Genomic DNA, 11,561 nt, shown 5'->3' on the forward strand with positions numbered 1-11,561 from the left:
GAAGGTTGGAAATGTAAAGGTAGACATTTTATAGCAAGGAAGGGAGGGAATAACTTTTCAGTCTAGGAGCGGAGGTCCCTAGGACCATCAATGGAGAAGAGTGTAGAGCAGGAACATACCCAGAGAAGCAGTGATGCCCGAGATGGAGGCAGAGACAATGACGTGGAGCGATGGAGCAGCTGGGGACTTTAGATCCAGAGAGGGAGAGTGACTGTGTGCTGAAGACTGGGGGGTGGGGATGGGGGGGATAGTAGGGGGCAGGCTTGCAGGGCATATCCTTTGGTCAGTTGATGATGAATGGAGGGGATTGTAACCTTGGCAATGATACTATGTAAGACAGAATGAATGTAAACTAATGTTCTCCCATGTAAACTATCATATAATTCACAATAAAACACTTAATAAATTAATTAATTAAAAATAAGCCTGGCTGCAACCCTAAAACCTAGCCGAAATCTTACTCCCAGCCCTAGGTCAGCCCTCACCCTAACACTAACCCCAGTGCTAACCATACCTAACTATCATAACAATAAATGAAGTCCTAAGTCTAGCTAAGGTCTCGCCACAGCCCTAACCCTAGCCCTCACTCCTTACTCCTGCCCACCCACTGAAAAAAAAAAAAAAAAAATTTTTTTAATTGCTCCAAGAAGGAATTTATCTATATGACAAAAACAGATTGAAAATCAATTTGTTTGCGGGATAAGGCACTGTGGGTTAATGCACCAGACTACAAAGTCATTTGAACTGCAAGATCGGTGGTTCAAGCTCACCAGCTGGTCCTTGGAAACCGTATACAGGGTTTCTATGGGTCGGAACCAACTCGATGGCTCTTAACAACAATAACAACGAATCGGGCTGCTTCTGCTCCCATAAAGATTTACAGCCTATGAAACCCTATACAGGGTAGCTATGAGTCAGAACCGACTCCACAGCATATAACAACAACAACGTTAAATTAATTCAACGGCTGTGGGTAAAAAATGCTATACTATATTAACCTCAAGATCAGCAGTTCATACCCATCAGACGCTCCTTGAAAACCCTGTACAAAATGGCTATGAGTTGGAATCAAATCAACAGCACTTAACAACAACAGAAAATATCATATTTCTGATTACATTTTAAAAACCCATTTAGATTTCTTTTCTGACCATCAAGTTGGTTAAGAATATTAAGACCTTACTTACCGGTTGAAGTATAAAGGAACAATCCGGTTGGTTGTAACACTAGTTGTACTTCTGTGACCTATCTCAGACCCTAAAGTCTTTTTATCACTGTGTGGAGAGCAGGGTAGGAATACAGTGATTGGTTTCTGAAATGGATGTGTTGATGGGTGCTGAATATGTATCAGAGGACTTGTAGATACTACTGAGTAGGAAGTATCTTGCTTTGTTTTTAAATAAGCCACCAGAGAAGGGTCAACTGGTTGGATCTAAAAAGAGAAAAAAAATATATATACATATATATATAGCAATAGATACAAACTATTATCATATCACTAAGCCAATTTTCTGAAAAGTTCATAGAATATAACTTTATGTGCAAATTCTTCCTTTGATGTTTCTTCCCAACCACAGAATCTCTTGAAATGCTAAACTTAAAGTCCTTTGAACTCATCTGGCACTCATTCTTTCCTTTAATCTCAAAGAGGAGAGGATTTTTCTTACATGATACATACCAGTAGGCATTGAGTTTAGTCTCACATACAGCTACCCCGTTCATTGTAAATGGGTGGTATTTCCTAGAGTTTTCAAGGCTGTGACTTTTTTGGAAATAGATTTCCAAATAGAAATAGAAGTTTCTGGGTAGATTCTAACCACCAAATTTTTAATTAATATTGGAACACTCAACTGTTTGAACCATTTCTACACATTGCATGTTGCTCTTATCTGGTTAAGTACTGTAGAGTCAGTTCCAACTCATAGTGACCCTGTATAGGGTTTCTGAGGAGCAACTGGTGGGTTTGAACTGCTAACCTGTGATTCGTAGACCAGTACTTATCTTACAGTGCCACATCAGCAATCCATATATAATGCATGTTGTTGTTGCTAGTAAGTGCAGTCAAGTCAGTTCTGACTCACAGAAACCTTATATAGGGTTTCCAAGGAGCAGCTGATGAGTTTGAACCTCTGACCTTGTGGTTCAAACTGACCTTGTGGTCCAGTGTTTTATCCTATAGTGCCACACAAGGACTCAATGTGTGGTGGTGGTGGTGGTGGTGGTGGTTATGTGCCATGGAGTTGGTTCCAACTCATAGAGACCCTGTATTAGGGTTTTGTAAGCTGTAAATCTTTATGGGAACAGAAAGTCTCATCTTTTTCCTGTGGAACCGCTGGTAGTTTCGAACTGTCAACCATTAGATTTCAGCCTGACTCATAACTACTACCAGATTTCCTACATGATACAAGTTAATGTTATCATTAAGTGTCATCAAGTCTGTTCCAACCCAGAGTGACCCTGTTTAGAGTTTCCAAGGGACAGTTGGTGAGCTTGAACCACTAACTTCGCATTTCAAATGACTTTGCAGTCCAGCGCATTAACCCACAGAGCCACACACATGATACATAGTGCCATAATATTAGAGATACATAGATAGTTACCTGCTATCAAGTAGACTCCAATTCATGGTGATCATATGTACAACAGAACAAAATATTGCTAGTCCGATATCCTCACAGTTACCAGCATATTTGAATCCATTATTGACTACTGTGCCAATTAATCTCCTCAAAGGTCTCCCTTGCCCTCCTAGGCATCTGTTCACCATACACAATTTCTTCCTCTAGGAATTAATCTATCCTAAAGATGTGTCTAAAGTAAGTGAGTCTAGCAATGTGCTGTTAGATGTAAAAGGTTTCCATTGACTAATTTTCAGAAGTGAATCACAGGTCTTTCTTCCTAGTCTGTCTTAGTCTGAAAGCTCTACTGAAACCTATGACACTGTCGGTATTTTAAAGACCAGTGGCATAACTTCTACCCTCACAGAAACACACAAGCTACCACAGCACAACAAGCTGACAGCTGGGTGGTTGGTGGATCTCAATATTAGCACCAAATATATGAAAACAGATTCAAACATAAGGATGCCTACAGGAATAAGTATGAGGGGCTTCAAAAGTTCACAGTACATGAAAAATACAATTATCTTCTAACTCCATTTGCCCACAAACTTTATAAATCCCCCTCTTGTATCTCTGTGTGTGTATTTGTATTTGTTGTTGTTGTTGTTAAGTGCCATGAAGTTGGTTCTGACTCATAGCGACCCTGTATAGGATTTCAGAGGTGGTAAATCTTTATGGGAGCAGAAAGTCTCATTTTTCTCCAACATATGTGTATTCATATATACTCATGCTATAAATAGCTGAGAAGCACTCTTAATTGTAAGTAACAAAATGACCTGAAAGACGAAATATATGAATTACACATACACACTTATAAGGGCTATAACTTGAGAGTTGGAGGAAATCTGAATGTAGGCTATATTAACAGTGTGGTATTCATGGTTAATTTCTTGATTGTAATCATTACACTGTCCTTGTGGAGGACAATGCCCTTTGCTTATGAAAATGAACTGAACTGTTTGGGTTTGTAGTATCTTCATGTCTGTCTATAATGAAGTCTCAGATGTGTGCATAAGTATGTAGATAGAAAAAAAAAGATAAAATAAATGGTTCAAATAGTGGCAAACATTAATTAAAATCTTCTTGCACCATTTCTGAAATTTGAATGTTTTCAAAAGAAAAAATATTTAGGTGATTCAAGGTCTATCTTCTATTATATTTATGAATATATAGTGATTAAATTTACAATGAGAGTCTTAGTTAAATTGTATAGGAAAATTGGCCAAATCCATACTCCACTACTTTATAAAAGAAAACATCATTTAAGCCCGCTTTTTAAAAAAGTCTTTCTGAAATCTGGGTTTCCTGTCCTATGTTATAAATAGCTGAGAAACACTCTTAATTATAGGCAACAAAATGACATAAAAAACAAAATAGACATTTTACATAATTTCTTATTAGAACTATTATTAGATAAGCGATTTTTAAAAATTGAAAAAACAAAATTATATTTACTTAAGTGTTTCCTCTCACATAGGAATGGCTAAAAATAAAAATAGTGAACATAATTCCAAAATTACAAGTTCATGGAAAATAAAATAGTCACAAAATATTTTCTACCTAATCTTTTTGCTCACTTACCAATTATAGTAACAAACTAGCAGAAATAAATGGAGTGTGTGGGCTTAGAGTAGAGGACAGAAGGACAAAGAATATTATTTAAGACAATAAATCTTCTAAAACTGACCTTAACAAATCTATATACATTTTGTGAGTAGTATTTACATATGTTGAATCCTTATTCCAAAATAAGAGGTAATTCTTCATAATGAAATATAGCCAAATATTCATTATCATAAATACTTTAATTAATTATCATCTTTCTTATCACTCTCTCAGGTAAAAATCTTGGATTTCAGGAAAGCCTCAATGTTGGTCATGTGCCTCAATGTTGGTCATAGACACACAACACATGTTTTGATAAATAAATATCAAAAAGTATACAATGCAAAACTAGCTAGACAGGATTTTAAATAAATCATATATTTATTTCAGAGAATGAGAATCTATATACTCTAAATTACTACTTTATATAATAACCTATATTTTATGTTATTACTCATGTAAGGGAAGAATCCACTATTTGTCACATTAAATAGTTGTATACTCTTTATCCTTTAGGTCCTAATGACCCATAATATCTATAACTCGCCATTTTTCAGTTGTTGTTGTTGTTGTCAAGTACTGTTGAATCAGTTCTGACTCATAGTGACCCTGTATATGGTTTCCAAAGTCCATTTGGTGAGCTTGAACTGCCATCCTTGCTGTTCAAGCCAAACTTGCAGTCCAGTGCATTAATCCACAGTGCACATACCTTTAATTGTACAAGTACTGGTGAGCTGAAAACACCAGGAGGGTAATTTAAGGATATCCGGGAATCCATGCTTGGCTTCAAAGTAAGGCCTTTCTTTGTTACTGTGAAGGACTCTTTCTTTAAACAAGACACAACAGAAAAGATACCCAACTTGTAAACTTTCACCTCAGCACAGGTCCCCTGTATGGATTAAAGAACATTAAAACAAGCTATAATGATGTTTTTGGCTCAGCACATGTTTTATATACTCTATGGATTTTTTTATCACCATTTGGATAGATGCCATTAACCCACAATTGATGGTCCTCCATGAGATAGCATGGTGGTGGTGACTCTATGCACCTCAGAATAAAATACTCCCTGGATCTGGGCCACACCTATGATCAGTTGAGGATTGAATCCTTGTAATCTGGGAGATTTTCATTGACTGATTTTCAGAAGTCAATCTATCCCCAGGTCTTTTTCCCTAGACTCTCTGACTGAAATCGCCTCCTTTGGGTAGTTTACTAAAATGCCATAGCACCTGTACTATCAGCAAAGTATTCCTTCTGAAAAGTCACAATCCCTTTGGGCACTGAAGTACAGTCATTTTCTCTATTTTTCTCCTCTGTGGAATGGGAGCTGATAACTGCAGAGAGAGATTTTTGTGTTTCTTTTTATATCATGGCATTTAAATTTCTAATATATATATGTGGGCTTCTTTATCACACAAAAGGGAACTCAGTAGAAAAATGAAAACAACATGATCTACACATATAATCACCAAAGCTTAAAATGAGAAGGAAGGTTTAGAAGTAATTTGGTCTATTCATGTTTCCCCAAACACCAGCCGGGCTCCACCCCAACAATCAAACATTACAAGGACAATCACAGGGAAAAGAATCTCTCATTTGAAAGCTGACTAAGGAAGAGATTTCACAATATCACTGCATGAATCTATTGTTGGGAAAATTCAGGGCATGGTGAATGTTCTGAATTGGCTTCAGGGAAATGGTGAGAGGTAAGGAAGGAAGATCATCTGTGAACTGCTCCTGGTTGTTATGTTAAAGTATTTAGACCACATTTGGCAGGTGTTGGGGAGCACATAAGGATTTTTAAGCAGAACTCTCAGGATGGTTTTTCTGCCTCCAGAATTAGAATCTTTAAATGTGGTATGACCCACATAAAAAATTTTGGAAGGAATCCAAGTTAAATTTCCTTAAACTAAAAATAGGGATAACTACCACTTAAACAACTAAAGTAAAGCAAAAAGTAAAATCCTTTTGTTTTGTTTTGGGTTTTAACTACAGGAATGGTTCTTTTTCCTTTTGCTTTAGATATCTATTTATTTATTTACTAAACATTTGAGTATTTATTTTATAAACGGCACATGTTCTATGAGCAGTTTTTGCTTTTTATATGACAGTCAGATGGGCTGGCCAACTCCATGGCACCTAACAACAACAATGGTTATACAACATGGTGAACATAATTAGTGCCACTGAATTGAGCACATAAAAATGGTTGAAATGGTCATTCTTTGTGACATAGTTTACCACAATTTGAAGAAAAAAAAAAGGAAGAAAACTTTCAATGACCTAAAGACAGGTGTGAAGAACTTGATAAGCAAGAACCCTGGGCATATATGTGTTTACTTCCAAATCTGTAGTGAACAAGTTTACCTGTGTGAAAAAGGCACAGTGAAAACAAGTGAAACAGTTCATTGCAGATTAGAAAGTAAGTACAAGTAAATCCATGCTGAATACTCCATCCCTGTTGTGGTTGTTGTTGCTGTTGTTGTTGTTGTTAAGTGCCATCTAGTTGGTTCCAACTCATAGTGTCCCTGTATAGGGCTTCCAAGGAGTGGCTGGTGAGTTTGTACTGCCCACCTTGTTATTCAAACCAACCTTGTGGTCAGTAGGGATTGTGAATTTGAAAACAGGCTTTGATTTTGTAGGAAGGTAGTATGGAATCAAGAGAGATACAGATGTCAATTATACCTAAAAGCAGAATTTGTGGTGAAAAAGTGTAAAATTGTTCAGTAAAAATTAGCATGTACCTTGCTTATTTGATAATCTGACAACGCTGCTTACAGAATACATTAAGCATTAATGCCCAACATTTCTATGCTAAGCTCAATAATTTTGTATATTATCTCTTCCCAACCTATGATTTCCCAACTTTGAGTGGGAATTCACAGTTACTACAATAAGGCCTACTATGAAAAATGATCATTTATTAATCAAAATGATAACTTATCTACAAGCTACCTTTTACCCTTTAAGTTCTTATCTCCTTAATCCTTACAAACCTATCAGCTACACACTATTGTTTTGTTCACTTTTAGGTGGAAACAGTGAATCACATCAAAGCTACATGTCTAAATCCACACAGCAAAAGAAGCATAGGAACCAAATTTCAACCCAACCAATCTACCTCCACAGCCCATATCCTAACTGCTACACACATTGGTTTCACTGCTTGGACTAAATACCGCTTATGGAATTAAAAATCTCACAGGCACACACACACACACATTTGCTTTTAAAACTTTTTTTTTTTCATATTTGTTAACCCTTAAAGGATGAAAAATAAAAGTATTATCATCTAAAATTTTTAACATTTAAAATTTTAGACCATTTGAATAACAGTTGAAATGTTAGTCTAGAAATAGTCTACAGCATGTTGCTAACTGGGCCATGAAGTTGGTTTTGTTCCTCAGGTGAAATAAATAAATAAATATATATTTGCTCTCAAAAAATAATAGGCCTAAATTTTGGTAAAAAATTTCTGCCTTTTGATCTTTATGGATGGTAAAAATGCATGAGTGCACTGGAATAAATACATCAACTCTTCCATTTGCTGCCTATGAGCAGTTCTAGCTACAAGACAATCTAAGAACCTGAATCATATTTAGAAAGAGGAGCCAAACAGCAAATACTGTACCAACCTTATAACTTCCTCTTTGTCCTTCTAGTGAATTTGGGGTTAGGTAACTTGATTGAAGGCTTAAGTCTGACACTTTCACCATGACATCTTTGTAGTTTCCCTTGTAACGTGCAGTAAATGGAATTGCAATGCATATTGGAAATGGGATTCTCTTTTTCTGATCTGAGAATTCAATAGTGATGATATTGCTGACCAACTCTTCATTATCACTCACTATTAAAGAACTCATGTTATTAGTTATTTGGCATTCTAGATGCTGTAAAACATATGATGGTGCTGTAATATAGCAAGACACTTGAGGTCCAGCTCCATCACTCAGTACATCCAGAAACCTGCAGTGGAAAAAGGATATAAATATTTTACTTGCTTTCCACTTAGCTAAAGGCTTAAGAGCACAAACCCAAGATTCACATTGCTTTGCTCTGAACCCCAGTTCTCCAACAATCATACTTGCTGACTGTAATTTTGGGTAAGATACAGAATCTTTTTGTGCCTCAATTTCCTCAACTGTAAAATGGTGATAAAATAACACCACCAAGAGGTATTATCATACTTTGGACATGTGATTAGGAGGGACAGTCCCTGGAGAAAGAAGGACATCATGCTCAGTAAAGCAGAGAGTGGGCACAAAAGAAGACCCCCATCAAGATGGATTGACACAGTTGCAGCAGTAATGGCGAACATTTGTGACAATTTTGTAACAATTGTGACAATTGTGAAGATGGCACAGGACAAGGAAGTGCTTTGTTCTGTTGTATTAAGAATGGGAACTGAATCAATGGCACCTAACAATAATCTCAGAGGAAAGCCAAGTGAATTGAAAGACATATTATATGTTGAGTCCTAGTGTGGCGCTGTAGGATAAATGCAGGACCGCAAGGTTTGAACCACAAGATCGGCAGTTCAAACTCACCAGCCACTCCTTGAAACCCTATACTAGGTGGCTATGAGTCTTAACAGACTCAACAGCATTAAACAGCAGCAACAGCAAAGTACTTAGAAAGGCCTGGCACATAATAGGTTTTGTATATGTTAACTATTATTAGTATTATTACTACTTCTATTTCTATTATTTAAGTGCTTTATTCATACCTATTTTACTCACTTCATAACATGAAGATTGCTGAGGCTTCTTGATAAACCAGGTACTAATATCTGAGTCTTAAGGAACTCTGCTAGAGTAGTGGTTTCGAGACGGGCTGCCAACCGCAAGGTCAGCAGTTCGAAAATACCAGCGGTTCCGCGGGAGAAAGATGAGGCTTTCTGCTCCTGTAAAGATTTACAGCCTCAGAAACCCTGTACAGGGTCAGAAAGAGTCGGAACCGACTCCATGGTACTTAACAACAACAATGTCTGGGTCCTGGTGTGGCACTCACTGTAGGATAAGCACTCAACAGCAAGTCGGTTTGAATTTCAATGTCGGCAGTTCAAACTCACCAGCTGCTCCTTGGAAACCCTATACAGGGTCACTGTGGGTCAGAACCAACTCAACAGCTCTTAACAATAACAACCACAATATTGAATATTTCCCTAAGTTGGGGAAGAAGGTATTTCTAGTGGCACTGAAATTGTCTAAATACATTATATATCAAATTATGTTGTTGTTGTTAAGTGCCGTCAAGTCAGTTCTGACTCATAGCGACCCAACGCTGACTCAAAGGATTTTAAAGGAGTGACTAGTGCGTTTGAACTGCCAACCATGTGATTAGCAATCCAATGCTTATCTTACAGTGCCACACCAGGACTCCAGATCAGAATATAGTATTCATTAAAATTTTGATAAAGTCTATAAATATACAGAAGTACTATCAATTTGCAAATGATCATAGTATTTTAAACAGTATTTTTCAAGCCTCAAAAATCTTATTTTTACCATTCATTTTCCTCTTGGTTACCATCACTTTTGTCAAAAATGTTAGTCTTATAGATATGAATTTGAAACCACTCTTTGACACTTTGTTTGAGTAGATACATTAATAATTAGTATCCAAATAACTGACATTTTAGTAGTTTCAATGGGCCAAATTTTAGTCTACACGTTATTCTATTTAATATTCACACCTATAATAAAAGGCAGGTAATACCCTCATCATCTTTTTACTAATAAGGAAATTAAGCTTAGAAAATGTAACTTCCTAAAAATCACACAGATGGTAATTTGTAAAACCAATAATCAAATTTATTTACCTATACTGCCAAATCTGAAATTGCCAAATATAATACTTTCTTAATCATTCCAGGTCATTGATTTTTTTATGCACTCCAAATTAAAACAAACACCTATTTCATAATCATGTGACAGCTAAATAAAACATTTAAATCTCTCATAATAGAGGGTTTGTGTTAAATGGATGCAAAATAAATGCTAGATCACAACATTAAAATTAGCAATTTTAGTTTCTCCTCTTGATACTTTTAATTTTTTACCAGTGAAATGATTGAAATATAGGCAATCTCTATGAGAAAAAAGAGGAGTAACATAAAATAGTACTCTAATAACCAGTTCAAAAATCATGTTTAAACTGTTTTCAATCCTTAGTAAACTGAATAGTATAGTGTTCATAGCATAAAAACTTACAATATATGTTGAAAATGCAGAAAGGGCCATGTGTTTATATTTACTATTCTGAACTCATAAAGCTAGGAGGGATGGAACATATCCAACTTATTGTTCTGCTGGAGTATTCGCTTTTGAACGTGATAGTGGTGATTCAGACCATGAGAAACAACATTTAAAAGAAAGTATGTGGCACCCCAACCTTGTATATTCTGAAGGATGATTCCTCTGTGGTTACAAAAGACCTATGTTCTAGAACCATTTCAATACCCTCTTCTTCCTTACAGATGAAGTAAGGCAAGGAGACCTGTAAATGGTTTAATTCCCCCCTGGCTCAAATGAAATAGATTTAGTCCAACCCCTAAAATAATCACAGTGGTATGCTCTAGTCTTGTTTCTCCCTTGAGTCTGTATACATTAGGACAGCCACCACAGTAAGAATGATAGGCTTGTTTCAGAAAGTTACCCAGGGAGGAATCACAACAGATTCTGAACAAGATTTTGTTTATGACTTGAATCTTTTATGTGGTATGATGGCTTCCTAGCCTGAGGGATTGCAATGAGTAGTCATCTTTTTGAACATGCAAGCCAAGCAAAATTGATTTGAGCACCACCAAGAGGAAATCAACAAATAGGAAACACCTAGAAGAGGTGTTAGAGAGTTGTTAAGGCAATGAGTCATTAGCTGGTGCTTTGAGTCATTTTTTAATGTGATGATATGAAATATTATTGCTTTTTAAAAAATGAAATGGGTAACCACAAACTGTTTTTCAGGGGTGTTACTTTTTTCAGACCATGGAAACCTTTCAGATATTGTATCTATTGCTATCCCTGTAACAGCTGTAGAATTCACAGACCTAAAGGGACATTAGAGCTAGGCTAGCCCCACCCTTTCATTTTAAAGATGGTATAACCAAAGTCAAGGGAGGCAAAAGATTTATCTGAGATCAAAGACTGAATTATGGGTGTTATTCTCAAAATAATATCCTACATCACAAAGAGCACCTCATCTCGAGGTAGAGGAAGAAGATAGTGAGTGGGAGGTGGGGAAAGTGAGTGGAACATCTGCAAAGTGGCTTGGTACTCAGAATTTTATATAATTTTCTCATTTCCCTTTACCACTTAATCCCAAGAGGTATAT

The 11,561-nt window shown here is 36.4% G+C and overlaps 1 protein-coding gene across 1 annotated transcript in view; it reads right to left on the reverse strand.

The window, feature by feature from the left end:
- The window catches only part of DTHD1 (death domain containing 1), a 109,928-nt gene that overhangs the window by 86,535 nt on the left and 11,832 nt on the right, over positions 1-11,561 (reverse strand). Inside the window, exons 2-4 of the mRNA XM_006874335.1 lie at positions 7,865-8,195; positions 4,936-5,115; positions 1,188-1,432 (exon numbers count right to left, since the gene is read on the reverse strand). Of these exons, the coding sequence (XP_006874397.1) occupies positions 1,188-1,432; positions 4,936-5,115; positions 7,865-8,195 (756 nt within the window). The remainder of the gene's footprint in view (positions 1-1,187; positions 1,433-4,935; positions 5,116-7,864; positions 8,196-11,561) is intronic.

This window comes from Chrysochloris asiatica, unplaced genomic scaffold, assembly GCF_000296735.1.
Source record: "Chrysochloris asiatica unplaced genomic scaffold, ChrAsi1.0 scaffold00269, whole genome shotgun sequence".
NCBI lineage: Eukaryota > Metazoa > Chordata > Mammalia > Afrosoricida > Chrysochloridae > Chrysochloris > Chrysochloris asiatica.